We start from the raw sequence: 27,060 nt of genomic DNA on the forward strand, positions 1-27,060 counted from the left end.
AGTAAAGCAGAAATCCCTGTGCACACTGACTTCCAGGGCTTGGAGGGTGATCACCAGGCAGCCTCTCCTTCCCCAGAGCAGCCTTGACATTTGTTCAGCACATTCTCTGGGTCCACGCTGGCACGGGCTGTATCATGCCAGGCTAGAAGTTATGACTCTGATATTAGGTTAAAAATAGAAGTGCAGGAGCCAAGGCTCACCGGCTGAGGCAATGGGAACTCAGTGACTGATCTTTTCCATTAGAGGGTGCCAGGGACCTACTGTTGCTGCAGACCCCAGAAAGCATGGAAAACGTGACTCTCTGTCCTGTACATTTGGAGACCAGGCACATCCCTTGCCCATTTCGGGCACCCCATCCTCCCACTGTCCAAGCAGCCCACCTAAAGTAACTTCACTGCCTTGCTGAAATGCAGAAGGGGAAGAGTTGAGGTGGCAGCTGTAAATCAAAAGTACATCAGCAGGTGACAGCCTGTGTCAAAGTCCATGAGAGGAACCCCTCCTAACAATGCTGTGTGTGAAGAGGAGCCTCAGCTGGGGATGAATGAGGCCTTTACTGGGCTTCATGTGATGCTGGTGAGATGTGGGTGATGTCCAATGTTCCCCAGCTTAGATTGTCCCTATATAGGGTGGATTTGCAAAAAGAACTGGCTTTGCTCAGCCTGGAAACAAGTGTTATTAGGCTCAAAACACAGCCTGGCAGGGTTGCAGCATCTTTTTGGATGCTTTTAAGAAGAAGAGGTGACTGACACTTGTCAGAGGTGGCCCCTGCATTTCCAATCCCCCCTCAAAAAAGGAAAAGCCTCCTGCAAAGCTTGGCAGCCTTTCAGCTGGGAAATGTCAGGGATCTCTCCTGGATTTCATCTGCATGGCCGGTGTCTCACGGGGCAGAGATGTGTTTTGAAGAGATGAACAGAGAGGGCAGGGGACCTCCACAGCATCGAGGGATTCAGGGCACTGTGACTGAATAGGAAATCCTCACAGAAGCCTCGAGTCTTAACCACAAGAAGTGAAAGAACAGCTGGTAGCTCTAGTGGGGAAAAATAGTTTGTATGGCATAGCACTCATTAGCAACATCTGCAGGGTTAAAACATGACAATCCAAACAAACAGGAGATTAGTCTTAACAGCAGGAGAGTGAAAACTGGAGAGGAATGTTTTAAAAGGGAAAGCAACCCTGTCCTTCCAAAATGGGCTTTTGGAAAGAAGTGCAGACTTTGGGAGAGAGCACAGCAGAGTGGGCTGAAAGGCTCCCCCTTGCTTTTGAACCTTTGGAGAAAACAATTCCAAGATCAAGAGTTTTGTGGGAAAAGTTAGAGAAAGTAGTGAAACTGGGAGAGGTCTTTGAGCTGCCTCTGCAGCCGTTCCCTGTGCAATGCTGGGCAGATCCATCCCCACGCATCGCTTTCCCCATCTGCCTGTCCAGGGCAGTGGGCTTCTGGAGCATGTGGCTTTCTGGTGAACAAGTTACCTGGGGGGTTTCAACCTTTCTTGGGGCCAGTAGCTGGGAAATGATAAGTAAGAGCAGTGAGAGGGAAGGAAGGGTAATGTGTCTAGATGTAGAGCTGCTTGGCTCCATGACGTACGCTGACAGCTTTTCCTGTGGACTTCGGCCAACGTGGCTCAGGGTTTGGAGCCGTCTGCTCCTGTCCCAGCCACAGTGGGTGATTCAGAGCAGATGGGATGGAGGGCTGACCCTGAACTCCACTGGCAAGACTGAGCTGTGCTTTTCTGCCTGGGATTTCAGTGTAAAGCAGGAGCAGCAGTGTCTTGAGCAGGTGGGTGAGGGCTATGGCAGCAGCCAGCACACAGCCTGAGTGATGAACTCGGCTCTAGGAGGAATCTGGTCCTTCTGGACCTGAAAGTTATCATCCTGTGCCAGCAATTATTTCATCAGCTGACAGATGAAATAACAGGGGTGGTAAAGGAGAAAGTGGCTTGTCTGAGACAGCAGTTTTGTCATAAAACCATGCTTGGCTGAGGGCTGGCATTTGCTGAGGCCATCCTTCTGGTCACGGTGGCTTCCCTGGATGGAAACGGTGGTTGACACACAGTCCATGCAAAGCTCAGGGAGACCTCCATGGGTAGCTCATCTCTGGCTTCTCCCTTGCTGCCATGGCCTAGGGGCAAGGAGAAACCCCACACTCAAGTCTCTGGTCTGTCCCATACCTCTGAAGCACTCTGATTTCACGGGACGGGAATAGCAAATTGCCAGGCTGCAGCCACATCCCCACGGCAAGAGTCACTGAAAGATGGTGTCATCTTACACTGCTGGAGCATCTTTCTTCCCTAAATGATCCTCAAGCATTTTGTGGAGTAAATATAAACCAGAGGTATTTGGGGAGGAGCATGGGGTGAGACTCATGGCTCAGTGGCACAGCTCAGCAGTTTAGGGCAAACACATCTGACTGCATGGGAGGGAGCGCGGGCCGGCAGTGGGGACAGCACAGCAATTGGCAAAGCTGGGGCTTGGTCAAGAAAACAAACATAGGAAATGCCTGAGACTGATGAAAACCATGGGCTGGCTGCTCTTGTTTAAAGAGGTCTTCCTGGGACACTGGAACAGACGCCTGTTGCAGACGGAGTGAGATCCCAGCCCTGTTCGAACTCACCGTGAAACCTTCGCTGACTTCAGCTGGGCCAGGATGGGATTCCCCCTTTTTAGGACATGCCCCTCTGCCACTCTCTGCCCAACAAGGAAAGCAGTTGTCAAGGTTTGAACACAGATTTCAGGACAGATCCTGTATGGGGCTGAGCTCTGCCAGTGTGGCAGTGGGAGCAAAGGATGCTCTGCAGCACCCCAGAGCTGCGTGCAAGCAAAGTGGGATCAATACATTTAGAGCTGAAGATCAAAACTGAATGCTCAGCAGCATTGCTAATCAGTTGGGTGCCTGCATGTGGCTTGAAAGCCAGTTTCTTCCAGATTTTCACTTTCAACAAATAACTTCTCATTTCAGAGTCTGGCTTGGGCTCCTTGCTTTAAAAATTCAGACCCTTGCATGTTCTTCAGTTTCCTTGAGGATGGCAGGCCCTGGGGCATTCAGGAGGAGTGAGAAAGGGAAGCAGATATTTGTTTGGCACTGACTTTCAGGCTGAGACATCTTCCAAAATTAACCATCCAAAATTCACAGGCTCTTGAAAATTCCCATGACTTTAATCATGAAGGAAGGTCAGAGAGAAGGGTCAAGTAATACTGGCAAATAGAGGAGCTTGGGGTGGTTGTGAGAAGGGCTTTTCAAAGAGGTGGGAGCCCAAGGAAACTTGTGTTCTTGGCTGAAAAGGAGACTGGGTAAGAAGTGAAGGAGATGCAGGACAGGGAAGGTAATCTCCAGCCCTGCTCTGTTGGAAGAGCTCCCTTCATCCCATTGTGTCTGGGATGAGCTCTGCAGTTCCATCCAAATCCAAATTTCCCCCCACTTCAGAGGAGTTCCCACTGGGATTTATCAGCACTGTGTGCTCCTGGATGCTCTGTTTCAGCAGGACTGAAGGTGTGCATTTCATCACAGGGTGGATTCAAATACCTTCTTTTCTCCTTCATCCCTTGCTGCCTGTTGTGCTTTGTGCCTGGGGTGTCTCTTGACAGTGACAGCTGAGTTAATCTGGTGGTTTAGAACTCTCATGGCTTGATTTCTAAATGTCTTGCCATTCTAGGACAACGTTCCTTTATCCCTTTCCTTTTCTTTTCCTCCTGGATTATCCCATGTTAATAGGCACCATGTAATACAGTCTGTTGTTAACTGCTCCTGAATCCTGCTTGCTGATTCCTTAAGCAGATCTTCAAACCCTGTGAATCTGCCTTTCAGTCTTGTGGAGGTTTGTTTTGTGCTTTGCTTTGCCTTTTCCCCCTCCCCAGCACAACACACAGAATGTGTAGGATAGCTTTCTACCCAGCTTTTGGGAAGCAAAGGAGTTTGGTGTGTTCAGACAGTCTAGACATGCTATTCCAGACTGCAGAGTGCATCTGCAGCAAAAACAGGCCCTGGGAAAGAAACCTTGCTTGAAAGAAACACATCCAAGATGGAATAAATCCTTCCATAGCTGTTTACCTGCTCAGAAAATATCCTTGAACACCTGTATTTCACCCCAGTATTTCACAGCAAAAGAAAATGAGCTATGTCAGCTGTGTTTTCCTGCCCTCTCCTTTGTCATGAATTACAAACCTCTATTGCTAAACACTTCTGGGAACTACTGCCATTGGCTTTCTGAACACAGGAGGATACACTGCCCTTACCATTTACAACACTCAGAGCATTGCCAAACATCCATTATTCACATAGAAACTGGTACATCAGCACCTGCATGAAACTGAAAATGGAATCTTTTTTTTCTAATCAGGTGCCAAACTGCTCTGTTACTTGCTTGGTTCCTGAGTATCCGTGGATTTAAGCTTAGGGTTTGGCTTTGCAGGCGATCCTGCACAGAGAACAACACTCCCTAAACGTCCTATGGTCCAAGCTAGCAGCAGGAGCACTGATAATCCTTGAAAACAGAGAAGGAGCCTTATGGCTTCCATTAAGAGCAAATCCTGGTCCCAAGGTTCAGAAGCAGCACGTTTCCAAAGGGGCAGATCAGAGGAGTGAGTGTTCCTTTGTGACTGTGGCTGTGTGGCAGTAGCTGTCTGGCTTTTCTGTGTCACCTGTGCCAAAGGGTGCCATTGGTCCCTGCCTCAACTTCCCCACTGGCAAGATCAGATGTTGGTATTCAGTCCATTGTGAGCTTGAGAAAGCAAAAGGAAAACCATTTTGGCCAAAACTTGCAGCCCCGAGCTCTGGAAATCCTGGAGCTCTCATGAGAACTCTTCAAAGAAACAAAAAGTGACTTTCTGTGGTTGTTAAGAAAAGTTGAAGAAAAACCCCAAACTCCTTCCAGAAAACACAGCAAAAGCCCTGAAACCAAACCACTGCCACGTGCTCTGGGTTCCTTCTTAGATCTCATGCAGGGTGAAGCCTGTCTCAAGCCTGAGCTGGGACAGAGGGAGCAGATGTGGCTTTTGCTGCTTGGTTTGGCAAAGCTTTGGAGTGTAAGCCCCTGCAGGTTCCTTGCAGGCTGAGGAGCCCCAACTTAGCTCCCTACAACTCTCTACAACTCCCTGACAGGAGGCTGCAGGGAGCTGGGGGTTTGTCTTTTCTCCCAAGTAGCAAGTGACAGGACAAGGGGAAAGGGGCTCAAGTTGCCCCAGGGGAGGTTGAGGCTGGAGCTGAGGCAGAACTGTTTCCCTGAGAGGGGTGTCAGCCCCTGTGCCAGGCTGCCCAGGGCGCTGGGGCAGTGCCCAGCCCTGGAGGGATCCCAAAGCCCTGGAGCTGAGGTGGGTTAGAGGTGGGCTGGGCAGGGTGAGGGGAGAGCTGGGACTCTTAAAGGTCTTTTCCAACCAACCAATTCTATGACTCCATTTAGGAGGAGCCCTTCTGGCCCTTCCCACCATCAGCAGGCAGGAGCAGTGTCTGCACGTGGCTGTGATGAAGATGGAAAGCAGCATGCCAGGTGCCAGGTCGTTTGCTGAAGCAGGTTTCTTCTCTTCAACATGATGTCAGCCGCATTTCCTGACACAACCAGCGGGAACACGCGGGTGACAGATGTCCCTTAATTACCGGCAGCTCCCCCACTCCTTGGGCTCAGACAGCAAATTCAGAGGCTCAGATCGAAGGCCCTGTTTTGTTTTGTTAAGCCTGGCTACCTCAGTTTTCGTTACACACATCTCTGAGCTTCAGACAATTAGCCCCCTTGTGTTTTGTGCCGTGATGAGGGCTGTGCCACACCGCCACGAGAGTAGCAGGGTGGAAAACAAGGGGAGATGTGGGTGGCTGGGGGGAGCCAAATCCCTTCAAATAAACTGTGTTACAGTGCTGCTGATGGCAGAGGTTTGCCTCTTGGGATGAGGAGGGTGAAGCAGGGCTGCTCTGCATGGCAGGCTGTGTCTTGTGAGTGGTGACTGTGAGAAGGATCTGGGTTTTATCATAAGCAGACAGTTTGACACATATTTATTGTAGTAGTGTGTGTTGTGATGAAAGGCTGAGAGAGCTGGGGCTCTTCAGCTTGGAGAAGAGGAGACTGAGGGGTGACCTCATTCATGGTTACAAATCCATCAAGGCTGGGTGTGAGGAGGATGGAGCCAGGATGTTCTCAGTGATGGCCAGTGACAGGACAAGGGGCAATGGGCACAAGCTGCAACAGAAGAGGCTCCAAAGAAACACAAGGAAGAACTTCTTCAGTGTGAGGGAGCACTGGCAGGGGCTGCCCAGATGGGCTGTGGAGTCTCCTTCTCTGGAGACTTTCAAACCCACCTGGATGAGTTCCTGTGTGCCCTACTCTAGGTGATGCTGCTCTAGCAGGGGGGTTGCACTGGATGAGCTTTTGAGGTCCCTTCCAACCCTTGAGATCCTGTGATCCTGTGTGTGATTCTGTAGGGTCATCCAGTAAAATAACAGGGCAAATGACACATCCTGGGGGGAAATCACATTGCTTTGCCTTGGCTTTGTTTTTCAGCTTCCAAGAACATAGTGGACAAAAGCTACCCCCATCTTTCAGCAACCATCCCAGAGGGAGGGAAGGAGAGCCACGTACTGCTCCTTTTCTCCTCATCTGAGGTTTGCTTTGTGGTCCTTTACACAGGGTAGCAGGTTGATGTTACCAAATACACGTGCTGGGTACGTTCCACAGCACACAGGAACCTGCATCTGGTCATCATCCATCCAGCAATTTACCTAAGCCTGCAGCAACACGGTTTTCCTCCAGCCTGAGTGCCAAATGACCTGTGTTACCTGCTCATCTTTCTTTGCCCTTACTGCAAAACACCTCGTGCACACCTCTGCCTGCTCTGCACCCGCCTCAACTCCTTCGTCCCTTCCAGCTGCTCACAGCCCCGCTCCTTCGCTCCTGGAAGTGCACAGAACCTCGGTGCTGGGAGCAGATGTCTGCCTGCCTGAGGTTCCCACGCTCCCCAGCTCCTTCCTTCAGGCTGTCTGATGGGTGCTGAGGAGAATATAGGCTCCAGGGCAAAAAAAGATCCATCTGGCCAGGTGGAAGAAAGCATCACAACACATTTCGTGCTCCCAGCACGGCGAATCTTCCCTCCCATGTGCTGAGTTGATCAGGATCAGCTTCTTTGCTGCTGTTTTTGTGCCTCTTGATTTCCACACGGAAACTGGCTCTATTTTTACCAGGCTAAAGCTGATTAGATTTGCAGTAATTGGCAGGATAAACAGACACATACCGTATGCAGCAGGTTAATGCGATACATTCGGTGACCAGTAAATGCACTTAGCCCCTGCCCAGCACAAAGACCACAATTGGAGGTAATTTATTGCACACATGCCTGTAACATGCCCATTAGCCATCCCTGTCCTTCCTCTGTCTGCAAAGCCATTTCCCCTCAGAGAGAATGAGGGTTACTGCAGAATGTCAAACATTTCATCCTTTTCTCCTAAGCTCTTCACAAACCGGTATTAAACCCAAGGGCACACAGGAGTTTCTCTTTCTGGTTAGCCCAGGTCTTGACTTTTGGTGACCTCAGAGATATTATTAGCATTGAAGCAGCCACATATTTAAAAAGAAAAATGCTCCTTCCAGCTGGAAGGCCAACCTCCTTCAAGGAATGTCATTTCCAGCCATTTCCATCACTTCCATAAGCGACAAGCTACCCGAAGATTAGCCGTGGTCCTGCTTGCTGCAGGAGCATCCTGGTCTTTCATTGGTTTTGGGGGTAATTCTGCTAGAGATAAATCTTGGGGACAACATCAGGTGGTTGTACAGTCCTGGAATTCAATTAACTGGGGGAGGAAATGAATGGGAGGCAAAGAGGAAAATCATTCCCGTTTCCAAAGCTGCGTGTTTCCAACTCGTGTTGTGTTTCCAACTTGTTGTTCCAACCCCGTGAATACTCTGGCTGCTGCTCTCGGTGGTGCTGGCAAAGTGGTGGCCCTTCAAGCCCAGGAGACAGACACAGGATGAGCAAATCCTCCAAAATGGTATGAGCCAGAGCAGGTGTCCTGCTTAATTAAAAACACCCACATCAATTCTGGTCCCATCCCAGAAGGCTCCTCATCCCTCTGAGGGTTTTGAGCCACCAACTCCTATCCCTGTTTTCTGGAGAGTCTCATTGGGATCAAAGCTGGATATAGGAAAGAACAACCCTCCTCTTTCTTCTTGCCAGATTGCTCTGAGCCCCAGCATTTAGCTCCTCTGCTGGGGCCACAGGCAGGACATTCAGATCACCCGAGTCCCAGTCCAGGCACGCTGCAGCCCAGAGCTGCTCGCTTGCTGGTTACAGCCACACTTTGAGCCCTCTCCATTACGTGGTTTGAGCCTGTTTCATGCAAGCCCTGTTGATTTGGTATTGTTTCACATGGGACCAAGCCAAGGGCTGTGCAGAAAGCGAAGGACTTTGCATCTCTGTGGTTGTCTCCACCTGACACCGCTGTCACCCCATCGGTGAGAGATAGTGAGCTCACCGCTGCTTATTACCCTCAAACTCCTTCACTCCATCACCCTCTTTCCATTCTCCACCTATAAAGTTCAGCATTAGTGATTCCATTAACTGCCCAAGATCCCTCCCAAGCCAAAAGGCTTCAAACTGTCGGTGTCCCGTTCACCCCTTGAAGCGTGAGCTCGCCGCTGGCTTTTTCCCAGTCTTCTAGTACATCCAATGACTGTTCCAAGATCTACTGAAAATCACCATTAACTATCCAGACAGCTCCTTGGCCACCTCCTTTACAACTCCTGCAAGTTATTCAGATGTGCTGGTTTATAAATATCCAGCTCCATCAGCTTGCTGTTCAGCTGCCTCCGATGGACTCTCAGAAAGGGTTTTATTAGTGCTTTGGCTTTTGACTTTCCCATGAGATAGCAGAAAGAAACGTGCACAGAGCGTCTCTGCCTCCTCTGTGGGGCTGACAAATGTCCCATTTCTGTGTGGAATCAGCCCACTGCTAATGGGAGGCTCCTTTTCTTGAAAATCTTGGGAAACATCCTTCTGTCTTTAATTTCCCCAGCTTCTGAGGTTTATTAATCACTACCAGTTTCCCTTCTTTTAGTGTGTTTGTGCTTTATGTGTTAGTCTTGGCAGCTCTTTCGCTGCTTTTCCAAGCCACGTTGGGCTTTTTAACAATGTTTTCTGTCTGTGCTGCTGATTTTTGGGGTGAAATGTTCTTAAAGGCTTCTCCCTTTTCAACACGTTCTTAAATTAAAGTCTTTCTCCAAACGGATCTGACTTGTGATAGTTCTGCTTTGTGAAACAAGACCTTTTAAAGTGACAAGTGTGTGTGTGCCTGTGTGTAATCTCACTGCTTTGAGCTTTACATTGTTTGCACAGAACAAATGTAATCAAGCCACGATCACTTGTGCCTAGTCCAGTGAGAAATTCATCTTCACTTGCCAAGGTTGAAGGTGGAACTCTCTCACTTTTGAGGCAACAGTTTATTTTGCATTAGGAAATGATCCTTTCCCCTCCCCTGAAATTCTAAGGGTGTTTCAACAGCGGCAGCTCAGGATCTCCAGCATCCATTTGCTCAGTCTGAAGGCCCCTGTGACCACAAGATTTTTATTAAATGTTATGGATGTGGCTGCTTAAAGAAGCAAATTGTGCTGAGTGGCTGGTGCAGCGTGGCAGCCTGCTGCAGCCCCCTCCTGCTTCCTACCTTATTTCCTGGGATACTGATCCAGGAACACTCTGGATCATTTATTCCCATGTTGCTAATGACTTGGAACCAGCCTGGGACTGCTGGAACTCAGGAGAAGGAGGTGTCTGCTCCCAAACCAGTCCCAGTGTGATGTGGATCAGGACTGACAGGTCAGGACCTCCAAGCACGAGTGGAAACCAAATGGAGAAGGTGGTTAGAACACAGCAATGTCCCCATCACCCTGTGGCATCAGGAGCGGGGTTGGGGGGTGTATTCAGCTGCTTTTTGCAGCTGCAGTTGATTCTCTCTATGTCCTGTGATTTCCCAATCTCCTTTCCTTTGGTTTCTGGGAGCTAGTGTGGACTGGTGCCCTTGTTGCTTGTCCCTTATGTTACCAGGCTAACCTGCCCCCAGCTTGGCTGGCCAGAGTACCCCCAGGAGCTTTTCCCTTTGAGGTGGAGGTCAGCTGAGCTCCCTGCACTGCCTAAACAACCTGCTACTCAATTCCACATCCAGCTGCATTTTTCCCCTCTCTTTCCCTGTGAGACAGGGGCAATGTTTTTAAGATCATTTTGATGCTCTTCTCCTTCAGCATCATTTGGGCATCCGCAGGAGCTGCCTGCCATTTGTGAGGTCCTGTGAAGCCCTGCTGCTAGTGCCAAAACACCACCCTCCCCCATGGATGGTGGCCCACTGAGTTGAGAAGCCTTGGAATCACACCTCATGGCTGGGGGAGGCCAGCATGCCAGCCCTCCTCCTCCTCCTCTCCCCATCCTCTGCTGTGCTTCGCAGGATTGAACTCCCAGAAACTGCTGCCTGCCTTCCTGGGCTGCTGGATGTTTTTCCTGGGGTGCTGGATGTTTTTCCTGGGCTGCTGGATGTTTTTCTGGGCAGCTGGACTGTCAGATATCCATCCCACTGTTCTCATGCTGAGGATGCAGCCTGGATTCCAACACCTAACCCTTTCTCTCCCTTTGCTCTGCAGCAGACTTTTTCTCTCTTAAGCACAGCCAAACTTTGCAGCAAGTTTTCTGTGAAGACTGTGTTTCCCCTTGGTTTTCTGAACCTTGCTGTATAGCAAACTCCACATCTTGTGTCCCCTTTCATTGGGCTTTGCAGGGCCAGGCAGGTTTCTACACTCGAGGGCAGGATGGGATCTGCTGGAGATCTTCCACCAGTGTTTCTGTCTGCAAGGCACACCAGGAATAGCCACCTGCTAATTTTATTAGAGTACATATATATCATATATTGAAATAATATATCTTTATATTATATAAAGATAATTGATATCTTTTGCATCAATTCACTGCCCATTGCTATTTTACCTTCGCCCATCCATCCTCAGTCACTTCCCATAAGCTGATTTGCTTTTTATTGTCTTTTTTCAGCATTATTCTTTTACCCCAAATGTCATCTCACTCCACCCATCCACACATGCACCAGGTCTTAACAAAATCCTCACTGACTGCCCTGTCTAATGCTGGCTGTACCCTTTGGGGAAACATCTCCAGAGTCAAACAGACTGGAGCAATCCTGCTGTGGTTTCAGGGCGTCCCAGCTCCAGCCCTGGCATGGCAGCATCTGCAGAGGTCAACCTGGCACTCACCAGTGGCAAGAGCACCTTCCAGAGGGAAAAGCCTGCTGGCCTTCAGGGCTGGTTGAAATCTAAGCTAGAATTTCCTCTCCCTCAGCCTCCCACACACCAGCAACAACAAGGAAATATGAACTGGCCTGGAAAGGACTCTCCAAGGCAGTGAGGGCTGCAGGTGGTTGGGGGGTGAGCTTTAATTTGGGGGGTGACCTGCTGGAGAGCAACTCTAGGAGAGGGACCTGGGAATTCTGGCGGGCAGCAAACTAAACACAAGCCAGAAATGTACTCTCATGGGCAAGAAGCCAATGCATCTTCTAAACACATGCAGGGGTACATTAAGTACCAGTTCTGGGCTTCCCAGCTCAGGAGAGTCAGGGAACTGCTGGACAGAGGCCAGTGCAGGGCTCCCAAGATGCTGAAGGGATGGAACGTGTGTGAGGAGGAAAGGCTGCAGCCCTGGGGCTGTTGAGCCTGGGGAAGAGAAGCCTGAGCTCATCAGCACTTACCAGCACCTAAAGGGTGGGTGTCAGGAGCATGGGGTGACATTTGTTTCTGTGGTGGCCAGTGCCAGGACAAGGGGTGATGGGCACAAGCAGCAACACAAACAGTGCCCCTGGCACGGGAGGAGCAAGTCCTTTGGTGCTGAGGTGAGGGAGCCCTGGCCCAGGCTGCCCAGGGAGGGGGTGAAGGCTCCTTCTGGGGAGGTTTCCAACCCCACCTGGACACGTTCCTGTGCCCCCTGAGCCAGGGGAAGCTGCTTGAGCAGGGGCTGGGGCTGGAGCATCTCTGCAGGACCCTTCCAGCCCCCACCACTGTGGGATTCTGCAACCCTGTGATCCTGAAGGTCCTGCCCTTGTGCTTGTCACCAGCAAATCTCATTCTTTCTGCTTCCCCAGCAGGCTGTTATCAGTAATTTCTTTTCCATCAGGTCCCACACTGCTGTTTTAAACACCTATTTCATCAGGGGCAGCAGCCCATGTTGGTCAGGGGTCCATCACAGCCATTAGCCTCTGGTCTCTACACCCCATTGAACTCCATAGAAGGAATAGCAGTCCATTAATTAACGTGCCAATTAACAGGCACAACTGCTGTAAAACTAGGGAGAAAACAACAGAAAGGGGCTGGAAAGTCGTCTTCTCTGTGCCAAATTTTTATGTGCATTTAAGCAACTTCAGTTGTGCATTTCTTGGAAAGTTTGGGGGTTTCCACCCCAAAGGGAGTCTGCAGTTGCCAACAGATGCAGCACCTGAAGGAAAACCCCCAACAACCCCTCCCTAATGCATAACAAGTACAGGTCTTGCTTTTGTGAAGGATTCCATGAAGAGATTCCCCCAAAAATGCTTCAGTGGGAAGATTCCCACCTCCCTCTGGTTCCTTCTCTGCCCTCCAGCTCTGAGAAAAATACCAAAACCTGAGTGGGAAGATGCATTTGAACCACGGGAGGGCAACCAAGGCAGGTCCTGAGCGTGGCCACCCCTTCCAGCGGCGATGGGCAGCCTAAATCACACAGGTTTCCATCCTCAGGGCTTCTACAGCTCTTTCTTTCCCTTGGAGTCCTGGTCAAGTGGGATCTTGGATGTAAGTCGATAGTCTTGGCTCACAACTAGCACCCCAGTAATACCCAGGACACAAAGATGAGGTGCTGGGAGATCTTCTGGAACAACTTCTGTCCTCATCCACTGCCCAGATTTTGCTTTGTAGGCAAAAATTGTGAGCACCTTGTAAATCTTTCTTAAACAGAGCTCCCCCTTTAATACTTGTGTATTCATCCCCAGCATCAACGTGTGCAAAGAGGCCTCCCTGTGCTGTGAATACCTGGCAGGCTTAGAACAAACAGGGGGTGGATTGCTGGCAGCAGGACCCTGCGTGGCTCCAGGGGCAAGAGCAGAGCCCTTGCCATGGCATGGGGAGGATCTCACACCCAGGGAAACAACAAACAGATGTGCAGGCAGGTCTGGCAAGGGCCTTGCAGCTGGTTTGCCCCTTCTGATGAGACGGCAAGCCTGCTACGAGATGCTGTGTGCTGGAGGGGAGGGAGCGAGGTGTGCAGCAGCCCAGCCGGGAGGGGATGCAGCCCTCTGCCACCAGCCCCCAGCGACAGCCACGGCCTTTTCATGAATAAATCATTGCTGTTGCAGTTGCAGTGTGCTGGACCCGGCAAAGTCTGCCCGGAGACTTGGCGTTGGCGGTGCTGAACCAGGCGTTTGGCCCTTTCCCATCACTGCCACCCCCCTCCCATCCCATCCCATCCCATCCCCCTCCTCCGTCCCCAGCCCTCCGCAAGCGGGGACCCCCGCGTCTGCCGGGGGACGGCCGCCCTGGGAGCGGCAGGAGCGGGGGCGAGGGGATGGTGAGAAGCGGGGAGCACCGCGGAGCTGCGGCGGGGGGCTGCGGGGGGCCGCGGCCCTGCTCGGGGCGGGGAGAGGCGGGAGCCACGGCGACGCAGTTCCTGTCCCTTTAAATCCAGCCTGAGCCGGGAGCCGAGGCAGAGCGGAGCGCTCAGGATCCCTGCTCATCAATAAGCAGGATTTATCCCCGTAGGGAGCCGGGAAAGGAGCGGGGGAGGCCGTGGGGAGAGCGGAGGCCTTCACCCCCACCCCCCCTCCACCCTCCCTCACCCCAACCATCCAACCTCCCTCCGAGCATCCTCCGGCCGCGATGTGGCATCGGCCGGGCGCGGCGAGCGGGTAAGCCCCGGCAGGAGCGAGCTTTGCGGAGGAGGAGGAGGAGGGCGGAGAGGAGGTGTCGCGGGGGGCTAAGGGAGGCGATGGCGGGTTTTTAGGGCGCGGGTGCGTGCGCGCCGCCGGGCCCGGGCGGGAGGCACCGCATTGCTGCTGAGCGCCCGCCATGCCGCCGCGCCCGCCGCCCCCCCCGGCCCTGCGCCCGCCCCAGCCCGGGCGCCCGCGCAGCCCCAGGCGCGGGGCGCAGCGCGGGCTCTGAGCCGCTCCGACCGGGCTGCGGGCAGCACCCCCACGCGACTTTCCCCCCCCCTTTGGCATTTGGCCTCTTTTTTTTCTTCACTCCCCCTCCCCCTTTTTTCCCCCCCTTTTTTCTCCCCCCACTCCCGTTCCCTGCCGTGTGGATGGTTTTTAGGTGGAGTCGTTTGCACCAAAACCCAATAGCTGCTGCTGTTCTTGCTGCTATTTTTTTTTGGAAGGGGGGGGTATGATACTGTTTCCACAGCAGGGGAAGAGAGAACTGAGCCTCAACACACTCCCCGAGAATGAATAATCACAAGAAACTGGCTTAAGCAGCTCCCTGGATCTGGTGCATGATTGTGGTCGAGTTTGATTTGATTTGATTGTTTTTTTTCTTTAATTATTTCCTTCCCCCCCCCCCCCCCCCCAACTCATCATTTGCATTTCATTTTCTGCCTTTTTGGGGGTTTTTTTCTCCCCCCTGTTTTTGCTGGTTGTTGTCTCTTTTTTTTCTTTTCACCTTTTGGGGGATTTGCAAACCGAATTACATGCATGTCCAGTGGGGGAAGGTTTAATTTTGACGATGGAGGGTCGTACTGTGGAGGCTGGGAGGACGGAAAGGCTCATGGCCACGGAATCTGTACCGGCCCGAAGGGTCAAGGTGAATATTCGGGCTCCTGGAGTCACGGCTTTGAGGTGCTGGGGGTCTACACTTGGCCCAGCGGCAACACTTACCAGGGCACCTGGGCGCAGGGCAAGCGCCATGGCATTGGCATGGAGAGCAAGGGGAAGTGGGTGTACAAAGGAGAGTGGACCCATGGATTTAAGGGACGGTACGGGGTCCGAGAATGCACTGGAAATGGGGCCAAGTACGAAGGCACCTGGAGCAATGGATTACAGGATGGCTACGGGACAGAGACCTACTCGGATGGAGGTAAGTGCTGCATTGATACCTTCCTGGCTGGGGTGGGCGGTGGTGTGGTGGGCTCCAAACCTCCAAAGCAGGACCCTGGCTTTGGGCTGGAGTCTGTGAGTTGGCAAGCTGCGAGCTTGGGGCGAGGGATGCTCATAGCCCGCAGGAGCTAAGGGCCAGCCCCAGCGTGGCATCAGCCCAGCTCTTTGCCACAGGTAGCCCCATATGTTCAGCGGGTCTCTGGGCACCAGTTCCCCCCTCCCTCCCCCTCCTTGACCAGCCTTTTTTTGAGGAGGGGAGCTGGCAGCTCTGGTGGGGAGTCGCCCAGCTCTTGCCCAGGGTGGTGGGAAGACGGGGTGGGCCAAGCTGCTGGGAGACAACCCAAGTTGCACATGGGATTCACAGTTGTGACTGCACCACTGGAACCTGTAGGATTTCCATCGAAGCAGCCCCGGGGCAGAGGGTGGGGGGGGCAATCCAGGGCAGATGGCTGCTGCTCTGGCACTGTCATTGCTTCCAGGGAGGGGCTGGGGTCTCTGCAGCCCCTGCCGACGCAGCCCCACGCTTAATAACGCCAGGCAAAAGACTTTAATTCAGACAAGAGTCTTACATTCCTAGTTTACGGCTTAATGCTTAGCGTAGGGGCTCAGAGGGATCACCAGAGCTGTTCTCTGCCGTCAACGCGGATTAAGGAGACGTTGGGGGGAAACTGGGATTAAATCAAAACCAAGGAAACCCAATTGGAGCCATCCAAACAGAAAAACCCTGCCGGACTAACGAGCTTTAAGGCCGAAGCAGGAGAAACAGCTGGTGCTGTGCTGTAAGTGGCTGTATCATCCTCTCGTCGTGCTTTGTGGCTACTTCCAGCTCAATTGCCACCATAATCCGAGGCAGGCCTACCTGCTGGCAGCTGGGGGCGGCCGGCAGCGCTGCCCCCCTGGTTTGCCTGCCAAACCTGTCCAGCTAAAGCAGGTTCTTGCCTTCTCCAGACGTTCTAGTTTCCCAGGAGTGGCGCGTTTCAGGGAATTGCAGCGTCGCTGAGCTCCGTCGCAGCCTTCCTGAAAGGTGCTGCAAGACCTGTCCTCAGGAGAGCCCAGTTTGCTGCTCTGAGATTACACAGAGAGGAGGGAGAGACTAAACCTTACCTGCAGCTGCTCTTTCATGCTCTCCAAGGGAGAGGTGGAACCATCTCGAGGTTTTTAACGATGGGGGTTTTTTTATCTGCTGGTGGCTTTCTCCTAAAGGAAAAGAAGAGCTGCAACCTTTTGTTTCAGCTGCCTGGAACAGTGCTGGGGGCTGAGCTGGAATCTGCCGGCGTGTGTTCGCAAGCCATCGATTCGATCCCAGCAGTCCAGCCGCTGAGAATAAAGCTTGGTCGGAGCATAAGGACAGTCTCCCACGTTCAGAGCGGCCAGGAGGGGATGTAGGAGGGGGTTTCTGCGTGCTCTCAACCCCAGTGCCATCACCCTGTTTCCCTCCTGGCACCCAGGAGGAGGCAGGGAGGCAGACAGAAGTCTTGACAAACTACAGGTCTCTGAGGGCTGGGTGTTGCAGGGCTGGCCCTGGCTCGGGCACACACGTGCCCCCACCCTGCCACGCTTCCCCATCAGCTCTTTGGGACAGCTGGGGAGCATCTCCAGATCGGGCTTGCTTACCAGCAGCTTCACCCTTGCTGAGAACCTACCAGAAGCACAGAGCTTTTTCTTCCATCTTGTCAGGCCAGGCCAGCTTCTTGGTGTTTGAGGGCTGGAAAACTATACTGCATGCGTGTCATTTTAGGAGGAGGTGAGAGGATCGGGAGCGGACAAGGGTAGGGGCTGTAGCACAATGCTCCTCCCCAGGGACTCTGGGAAGTGCCCTGGAAGGAGGAGGTGCCCATGCTGGGGCGATGCAGAGCGATGGGACCTGTGGCCAGGAGCAGGGACGGGCCACCCACCCCCTGAGCGGGCTCCCCCACACCAGCCTCCCCCCATTTCTCTCGGGCACTCACCACGGAGTGGCTGAACCCAGCTGGAGTGTCACCACAAGCACAGGGCGGCCACAGCCCTTTCCCAGCTTTCCATTCTGGGTGGGAAAACCCCAAAGTTGGGTTCTCCAAGCTTTTGGGCACCGACCCTTGAGGAACTTTGGGTGTTTGGCTCCAGGGAGCTGGTGCGTGCAGGAGCTCTGCTGGAAGGGTGGCTGCGTAGCGATGGCACAAGGGAGGCAACTGTTGGGAAGGATGTTTCTCATTAATCTATTCAAGTTATTACCTTCATCAAACTGAAGTATCCCAGAATCCTCGCCCCAGCATCTGTCACTTGCCACCCACAGATAAATATTCATCCCTTGCATTATGTTTTTTTCCTCTTTAGCACATCAAGCCAGGGTTGGGAGATGGGGCCCTGACTGCTCAGCGAGGCTCAGGAAGGGAGATGGGTTGGATGAGTTCTCCCTGGGTTGTGCCCTTTCCTTTGCGTGGCAGATCCCGGCGCTGCCCCAGCCCTTGCCAGCACCACCCTGGGGAGCCATCCTTGGCGTGCCCCACGTGCCGATGGCATCGTGTCGGGACGTGGGGCACGTCGTGTGGTGGCCTCGGTTGCCTTCCCACTGCCCATCCTGCCTCTGCTCAGCGCCCCGGTGACCGGTTCCCCCCCTCCCCAGCCCCTCGGCCCTCGCCGGCGCTGGGTGCACACGCCTGCCTGCTTCCCTCCCCACGTACAGCTTGGCAGATCTCACACCTCCCACGCAGACACACTCATCGCCGTGCACACACGCCTCTGCTCCCCACGCCCAGGCGCCGCTGCGCCCCTCCGCTCCCGGACCCACACGCACGTGGTCGGGACCCCCAGCGCTGGCACCGCCGACCCTGCCGCGGGCTGGATGAGCGCAAACCGCGTGTGTGTGTGTCCCACCACCTCCACCATCCTCCCTGAGCTGTCCAGAGACGTGTCCATCAACACAAACCTACCAACAGAGCCCGAATCAGCAAATCCAGCCCTGCTGTTCCCTCAGGAGCCCACGCTTTGCCAGCTCTCCCCGGCGCTGCTGCATGCCCGACCCACGGTCCTGCACCCTCCTGGCTTCCCCCTCACTCGGACCCCCCCTCCCCAAACCATCACACTGCTGGCATGCCCTTAGCCTTCCTGCCCCCCCCCGTCCAGAAGCACCCTGACATTACGTAAACCAGGCTGCTGAGGGTTGCTTCAGCTGGATGCTGGAGTTGCACCACTCTTATGCCCGCTCAGGCCTGATTCAGCCCAGGGTTGCTCCCTGCCTTCAGGTGAAAGGGGCTTCATCCACCTGGATCAGCACTGAGGTGAGCTATGGCTGGTGCCATCACCCTTGGAGCCTCTCTGGAGGCCGCTTCTCATTGGAGACCCTCACCCTGGCAGCTCTGGGGCTGAGGAGGCATCTCAGCGAGCTCCCACCTTTCTGTGACCGCACAGAAATCCTCGGTGGTGCTACCCTGGGGATGCTCTGAGCTGGAACTGCAGGCTGGCCCTGAGGATCCCAGGGCTGGGCATTGGGTTTGGGTTTGGGTTTAGGTGTCAAAAACGTGGTTGTGGGGGTGGATGAAGGAAGCCCCAAATCTTCTTTTGCCCTTTTTATCCCCACCAACACTGTTTTTCCCCTCCTCCACCTCTCCCCAGCCGCGCATTTGGGATCCGAGACCTCTCCGGGATCTCTGCTGCCCAGCCAGCCCTCGGGGAGCAGCTCTCAGCACTCCCCTGGGCTGGAGCTGTGTGCAATGCCCCTGGGGCCGTGCCAGGTCCCTCCTGCTGCCACCCCCTCAGCCCATGCCACTGCCCACGTGCTCCAGGCAGCCGCCTTTCTCGGGAGGGCTGCCCCAAAACAGACGGGCGGTCGCAGCGCGGCGCTCAGCTTGTGTAATCCTCCGTGCCCACTCACCTCAATGAATCATCCCTTTGATAGGTGAGGGAAGTATAATTAGTGTTTTCATTGTTAGCACCGTGTGAGTAGGCAAGTGGGTTTTTCTTGGGCCTGGGGCTGGCAGGTTTGCCTGCTTGGGAAGCGCTGGGGAGAGGGGAGCGGTGCGGTGGGAGCTGTCTGTGTGTGGGCTCTCACAGCCTGTCCTGCCACGTTCCCCACCTCTGTGCTCACACCTCCAGCCACTCTCTTGGCAGGTGCCCCAGGAGCTGCCGCCCAAGGGAAAGGTTGAGGAGATGAAAGACATGAGATATTTTGGCAAAACAGGCTTTTTGCTGGTGTAAAGGATCATTGCTGGGGGCATGGACCGGGACCTGCCTGTCCTGGAGCTGAGAGGTGGTTTTAGAGGGCAGCAGCATCTTCCTCCTGCCTCTCTCCATCATGGGCTTTGTCATGGGCTCCTCTACAGCTGCAGGGAACCAAGGAGTGAGGAGGGCAAGTTCCCACATGATCTGTTCCTAGCACAGATGTCAGAATCACCTCAAAAGTACCAGCTCTCCTCTTCTTTTGCTGCCAGGAAGCAATTGTTGATGCACTTCAAATAGTGGGTGGAAAGGAGCAGATACAAATGTGCCCTGATCCTCGATCCTCCCAGCTCCTGGGGGATCCAGACACAGCCTTGGCCAGTCCTAACAACCCCCTAAGAAGGTGATCATTTAAAAACCAAGCCCTGGACTTGTGTTTATGAAGCTTCTGGGTGTGTGGATGTGGTACAGAAGGTGCAGCAGTGGTTCTAGGAGAGCAATAACTGAAACATCAGGAGCCACCAGACACAGGGAAATGAATCAAAATACTAAATGAAGGTTCTGAGCAGCATCATTAAAAAGAAATGATATGAACTCATGGTAATTACTTATCTGGGTGGAACATGCTGCTTAGTTCCAGGTACAGCTCGTGGCAGGGGAAGAAGGATTCTTGACCCCAAGGGGAAGAAAAAAGAGGTAGAAATTACCAGACAGGCTCAAGCTCTCATTCCATCCTCTCCAGTGTTTTATCCAGCTCTGGGAGGTGGGGCAGGACCCCAGCCCTGGGGCAGCCTGACCCCTTACACACCTCTCCCTGACCTTTACTGGCTTAAGCCCCGAAGCACACTTTTAACCTCCTTCCAGTGGGGATGCTGGGGTGGGTTTCTCATGGCTTTTCATGCAACTCTCAGGCTGTTTGCATGTGATTTGTTATCCCATGGGGCTCCTCGTGGTTGGGTGACATCTGCTCCCAGAGCTTTCACTTGAAGCTCCAGCTTGTGGAATCATGTGATTCTTGCAAGGTTTTTCAGCTCCATTTTTCGGTGAAGTGAGGTTTCCACCCAGGCTATTGCAGAAAAGTCATTCTTCCAGGCCTGGAAACCAGCAGACAAGAGCTAAAAATGCCTTCAGTTTAAAAATGCCTCGATTTTCAGCTGAGCCTGATGCATTTTGAATGCCTCCAGCCAGGTAACGCTGATGGAGATGAATGAGCTGTATCAGTGCAGGCATGAGCTGAAGGTAACAGAAACCAGACAGGCTGGGGCTGCTGATGCTCTTACAGGGGGCACCAGTGTGGGTTTAGCATCTGTCTTGTGGGATGTGGCAGTTTTTAACCTGTTTGGGGTTTGGCTTTGGCACTGACTGAAATCCTGACTGAGAAAGGATTTCTTACTGACTTTGTATTTGCAGGAGTCTGCAAACAGAGAGAGAGTCTTGATGCTACTTTGGCCCTGCAATAAGCTATTTCACTTAAAAGTATTTGCTAACAAAAAAGAGGAGCTTGGAGGGTAAAAAAAACCCCAGTTGAGTGGCAGGTGTTTGTATTTTGGGGTTGGACGTTGGCTTTTCAAAGACAGATTCTGGCCTTTGAGTCAAAACCCCTTAAACAGTGCAACTGGTGCATGAATATTCCCTTAGAACAGCCACTCCTTTCCCCAGATTGTTCCTTGAAGAGGTTCCACTTGCCCTTAAGCAGAGCATCATGAACTTTCACGAATGAGTGAATGCTGGAGGGAGGCCCCTACCTTTGCAGATATCCCCACCAAGGTGGGCACTGTAAAGAGACAATTTCCTGCTCAGGGCATCACTTTGGGTCTGAAAGGTGTTTCCCTGGACTGAATAAGGGGCTGGTCATCTGTTTCACAGGAGATGAATAAAGCCTGCTCTTGCCTCCTCCCTCCCTGCAGCCTCGTGGGGAAGCTCAGCCCCATCCCCTGTGGCTGAGCATCTCCCCCAGCACCCCAGGGCTGCAGCCCCCCCAAAAGCCACAGCACTGCAGAATCAGCCCTTCCTCCTGTGAGCTCTGCTGAGGAATGGGGTGAGATCACAGAGTTTGCCACGAGGATTAGAGTGCTGGAGGATTAAGGGGCTAAGGGTGAGCCTGGTTTCCCTCAGCTTTGTGAGGGGAGCACATGAGCTGCACTGAAGGTGCTGAGCCACACGTTAATGTGTTTCATGTCTCCTTCTAAAGCCTCATCGTGGTTTTGGACTCAGTTGGGGGCTGAATCTGCAGGGGTTCAGCTGCCCTGGGTGCACTGATGGGCCTTGTTTCAGCAGAGGAGGAGGCTCCCTTGACTGACCCCAGCAGACCCAGTGCTTCCCACCCCCAGGAACACCAGCACTTTCTTTAGTTCTTTCCCTTTGCAAAGCTCTGTTTCCCCTGACTCAGGGACCTGGTGCTTTAAGAAGAACCACCACCTGAGACTCATTCTGAGCCCCATCAGTGATGCTGAGATTTGATTGTCATAATGGTTTGAAGCATTTCTGTGAATGCTGCCTGGAAAAGGCAATTACCAACAAAGGCAAACAGGCTCAGGGAAGCTGGAGACACACAAGCAATGAGATGAGGGAGGGGATGCTCAGGACAGACTCATGTTTTCTTGCACGTGGTGCAGAGCAAATTCTTTCCACCCCCAAGGAAGCAAGTAGCTGAGATGCCATGGAAGCCATTGTCAAACGAGCCCAAAGCTGCTCGTGGGTCTGAGGGGATGCTCCTCTCACAGGTGTTATCCCAGCTGGATTTCCATATGTGTTTTTCTGCAGTGGCTCTTAATACTATAAGGACACAGATTCCTCAGTGGCCAAGGCCAGCAGAAATTGGCTTAATTGCTGCAGCTGGGGTTATCTTCAGAGGCAGGACAAGAGCTTCAGAGCTTTGCCCATTCCCTGGCCTGCCCAGGTTCACTGTAGTCTGTGCAAAGCCTGCAGCAGAAGGAAGCCCACACCTTGTTTGGGTGGAGGAGCTCGTCCTCCATCTCACTCTGTGCCTCAGTTGCCCATCTGTAAGTATCAGCAATACCATGATGCATGTGAACAGTTGCCAGTGGAAGAAGTAGCTTCATCTGGCTGATCTCCTGATTGAAAAGGATCTTTGGGGCAAGTATCGTGGCAAAGAGAGTATAAAGGGCTCTGGTTGTTTTGGATGGGGTTGTTGTGGGTGGATGGGTGCCAGAGGAGCGTTTTCACCAGGTGTGGACCTGCCTTTCAGATGATTTTCCCTCTGCAGAACGGTTGAGCAATCCCTGTGCTGTGATATTTCAGCCAGAAATTTACTTTATGCTGTTATTTGTACCCCCAGAGGAGGAGGCAGATTCCCAAGCTGTGGCCTGAGGCTGGATCAATCCATCTCCTCTCTCCAGCCCCTGGCTGACTCTACTGGGCCCAGCCCTTCACCCATTTCTACCTGCTTGCAAAGGCATCTCTGAGGGTACATCATCCAAACCCAGCCCCACTGCTTTATTTCCTTAGATGGAAGCTCCCTGCCATTTAGCTTTCAGCAGTGCAAGCTGACCATGCTGGTACCAGCTGCAGACATGCAGTGGTTTAGTATTTGTTGAGCCCCAGCAACAGACTTAGTGCTAACCCAGCACCCAGGCAGCAGCAAAGCAGCCCACCATACCTCTGCTCTACTCTTTTTCTCTCTTCTCCTTCCTCTTCTCCCCTCCACAGATGCCAGGCCTGGCTGTGCCCAGCCTGGCTGTATGTACCCAGCCTTGCATTGAGCAATGTGACTAACATCCATCACGTGTTTGTGCCTGCAGATTATATTTGCATACTCAAAACCCCATATTTCACTTCTTCCCCTGTGTAAGCAGTTACCAGAGCATATTTTTGGCAAATTAGCAGCCACAGCAGAAGCATCTGACTGTTTTTAGCTTGGCTTGGTGATGGTCAGAGGCACAGAGAGCCTGGGCAGGGCTGAGGGGAGAGATCATTTGCTGCTGATCTGTGCAGCATTGCACACATGCACTTCCCACCTTTCAGGGTGGGCAATGCAGGTGGCAAGTCCTAACCCTCCATGTTGTGCCTGGGTGGGATTTAGATGAGCATTTAGTGGACAATTACCGCTCTCTCATCAGCAGCTGGGGACAGGGCAGTGAGTGCAAGTTGCCCAGTGCAACGCCTCGTCCTGCTCCAAGGATAGTGCAGGAAGGATGGCTCTTGGGGTGTCTTGGCAGCAAAAGTGCACCCATGAGTGTGCTCAGGAGGACCCACACGTGCAGGTTGCTCATTTGGGAGCCCAGTTTTTTCCCAGCCAGGCCTCCTGACCATTATACATGTGGCTCATGAGGATGCCCCCATCATCACACCACCAGGACTGAGGCTGAGTTAGCATCCTTGAGTCCTCTCTTTTCTCTCTCTGGTATAGATGTTTCTGAGATGCTCAAGGTGATTTGTGCATGAGTCTTCCCTGGGCTTTTCTGATATCAAATAGATGGAAAGTGATACCTGTAAAACTTGCTCCTTCTATTAATTCAAGAGACCAGCCTAATTATTGCCATCAGATGGCTTTAATTAATATGCTGCAGGGTTAAGAGATGAGGGTGGGTGAGCAGACCAAGAAGGGTCCTTTGCAAGTCCTGAGTACTTTGGTAATTGGATTGGTTTGGAAAAGTGGACAGTTTGGACAACTCAGACCTTGTTGCCAAACAGTCCAGGAGATCTGGATCACTGCTGCTGCCCAACACAGGCACCAGAACAGGCAGAGCTGGCTGGGCTTCAGGGATGGGACAGGGGCCACACAGAAACCTCACAGAGAATACCTTACCTGGAGCCATGGCAGTGGGTTACTGGAGGGTTTTAGCTGAGTAATGGGTGAGGAATATTCTTCTAAGCATTTGGCTTTGTCTCAGCTCATGTTGTGATTATAATATGTGTATGCCCATGGGCCTCAGGATGCTTTCCAGCAGCCTAAAGAGCTGCTCAAATTCCTCCATATGAGGAAGTGAAGTTGAGCAAAGCAGGGCTGGTGGTGTGTGCAAACCTCCCTGTGTGCTTGCCAAGGGCCTCATCCTGCAGGACATGGAACTGGCTGCCTTGGTTTGGGAAAAGCCTGTGGGCAGCCTTCAGTCCATCAAGCTTGTACTTAATGGTGTCCCTGGGCTGGAGCCAGAGGGTTCAGCAGCCTGCAAAAAGCCAAATCCTTGAGTTCAGGGAGGGAAGAGAAAGGAGGGAAAAGAAATCAGAGAGAGGGAAGAAAATACAGCCATTCCAACCTCAAAATCCTGACTCCTGTCTCCTTCCAGTGCCTTGGTGCAGGTGCATCAGGCTTATATGCAGGTGCATGGTTGAGCCAGAGAGGAGCCCCATGTACGTTGCTGGGCTGTGAGCAGCTCATCTTCATCCCCTGGGGCTTCCCTTCAAAATCCACCCATTGCTCTGGTGTGCCCTAAGGGAACTCCTGGTGCTGCTTGTTTGTCTGAAAGATGGTCCCTCCTGGGCATCCCTGGTGGTCTTTGCCATCTGTCTGTAGGCAGGAGAGGACTGTGGGTGCCAGGCAGCCCCTCAACTCAGGGCAGCAAGCAGCAAAGCTGGGCACTTCCCACCCTCTGGCATTTCTCACCTTCATCTGTTCTAGCCCACATCCTTCTGGGCTAGAAAGTCCATTTTCTTCATGTTTCAGGTCTCTTTTCCTCCTCCACCTTCTCTCTCATATGCAAAAGGCACCTGGTAAGGAGACAAATGGCACCAATGAAGCAACTCCTTGCTCCAGGTTCCAGCCCAGCGTGCTGTGTGTGGGAAGAGCAAAGCCACGAGTTGGTTGCTGCTTCCCAGCCATGGTGAGGACCTTGTCTGCAAGAGTGAGCAGTTCCCTGCACTGTCCTGAGCCTCATGAGCCTCACTGCAGCAGCTCTGCCCTGGGGAGAGGAGCTGGAGCTGCAGCTGGGTCTCTTCCTTCCTCACTCTCCAGGAGAATCCCCAAAATCTCTTTGGCAAAGGCAAGGAGCTGAACAGAAACCTGTCAGTCTTCCTGGTGCCTGCAATGCCTCACATCCTCCTGGAGCACTTTGCAAACAGGAGCTAACCAGTCTTCCCAAAATCCAGCTGGCTTGCTGGGGGGAGGTTGCATTATCCCTGTTCCCAGCAGGGAACAGTCCCACACACCTCCTTGTTTCTGGAAGGTGAAAAGCAGGGCTGACCCTGATGTGGGGGATTTTGGGCACTGTGGGGACAGGAGGAGCAGCCTTACAGCCTCTTCCCAGCATGAGCTTTAGCCTCCTGAGCCAAATGCTGAGAAAGCACTGAAGAACTACACCAAATGAGATTACTTTTTGGTGCCTGTCATCTCTCAAAACAGATGATCTTCTGCTGGAGCATGGGGAATGGTGCTTTGGAGGCCAGTGGCTTCCCGCTCTCAGCTTTCAGCCTGGCTGGCTCCAGGCAGGGAGGGGGCAGCTCACAGCCCTCAGGGCTATGGAAATGCCTGCAGGAGTTTTAAAAGCCATTTGGAAACAACCCAGCCTTGCTCCAAAGGGAGCCAGCCAAAAAAAAAAACCCAACCCAACCAACACACCCCAGGCTTAAGAACAGTGAATGTGGCCAAGCCCCACATTGCCCATTTCCTCCTCTCCATGTTTCCATCCCACCCTGACCTGCCTCATCTTTCCCACCAGCCTGTTCCCTTCTCATGCTCCATCTGCTGTTTCCAGGAGAGGAGCATCCTCACCAATCCATCTCTCAGGATGACTTCAGCTATATTCTCCCAGCTTCAGGTTATGTCCTCTCCTTATCTCTGCTCTGCACGCTCGTGGCCACATCCCCAACCCTCTTGGCATCACCTTTAGCTTGGCTGAATCCTGCTGGAGTGATGACAGCAGGAGTCAAGAAATGTCCCCCAGGGTAAAACCACAGTGAGTGAGAGCACAGCCTCCTCCTTCCCTCAGGCTCATCCAGCAGCTTCCCCTGGCTCAGGGGGCACAGGAACGTGTCCAGGTGGGTTTGGAAACCTCCCGAGAAGAAGCCTCCACACCCTCCCTGGGCAGCCTGGGCCAGGGCTCCCTCACCTCAGCACCAAAGGACTTGCTCCTTGTGCTTAAGTGGAAATTCTTGTGTCCCAGCCTGTGCCTGTTACCCCTTGTCCTGTCCCTGGCCACCACACAACAAAGTGTCACCCCATGCTCCTGACACCCACCCTTTAGGCACTTGCAAGTGTTGGTGAGGTCCTCCTGAGCTCAGGCTTCACTTCTTTAGCTGAACAGCCCCAGACTCCACAGCCTTTCCTCCTCACACACATTTTGCAGATCCCTGATCACGTCAGGACTGTCCAGTGCCTCTGCCCAGCCCCTGACTTGCACCCAGCCCTACCCCTGGCTGCACAGCTCGCTGCCTGCAGCTGCCTGCACAACGCTGCCCTGCCCATGTAATGGATGCTGCATTTCCCCTGGTGCAATCACTCCATTAATCTCACCCAATTAATGCTTGGAGAAGCATTTTGCAAATATTGATAGTAAGGCAAGAGCTAGAGCACAGGAATGCCTGCTGCTTTGCTTGTATCACCGTGGCAAATCACACGTTACCTAGCTCAGGGGGATTGTCTCTCTGTGTCCGAGGCACTCTTGGCTGCTCTTTGTCCTTTTTTGCCCAGTGCAAAAGAGCCCCACACAGGTGGGATGGGTATTTGTGGCATCTTGGAGGCAACCATGAAGTGACCTGCATGGCTGGAGGGAAGAAGTTGGCACATTGTCCTCCCCAGCAGTTCTCTTTTGTCACGGTGGCTTTGCCTCTTCCCCACAGGCTCGGGCAATGCCATCAGCCTGTGGCCAGCATTGCAGTAGTCTTGGCTTGCTCTCTGCTTCCCATCGCAACACAGCTGTGTTCATCTCTTGCACACAGTTAAAGAGAGCATCTGCTCT

The 27,060-nt window shown here is 53.0% G+C and overlaps 1 protein-coding gene across 1 annotated transcript in view; it reads left to right on the forward strand.

The window, feature by feature from the left end:
* The first annotated feature begins 14,608 nt into the window (after positions 1 to 14,608).
* JPH3 (junctophilin 3) overlaps positions 14,609 to 27,060 on the forward strand; it is a 54,886-nt gene continuing 42,434 nt past the window's right edge. The window contains exon 1 of the mRNA XM_062007472.1: positions 14,609 to 15,053. Coding sequence (XP_061863456.1) covers positions 14,672 to 15,053 — 382 coding nt within the window. The 5' untranslated portion in view covers positions 14,609 to 14,671. The remainder of the gene's footprint in view (positions 15,054 to 27,060) is intronic.

This window comes from Colius striatus, chromosome 14 (genome assembly GCF_028858725.1).
Source record: "Colius striatus isolate bColStr4 chromosome 14, bColStr4.1.hap1, whole genome shotgun sequence".
NCBI lineage: Eukaryota > Metazoa > Chordata > Aves > Coliiformes > Coliidae > Colius > Colius striatus.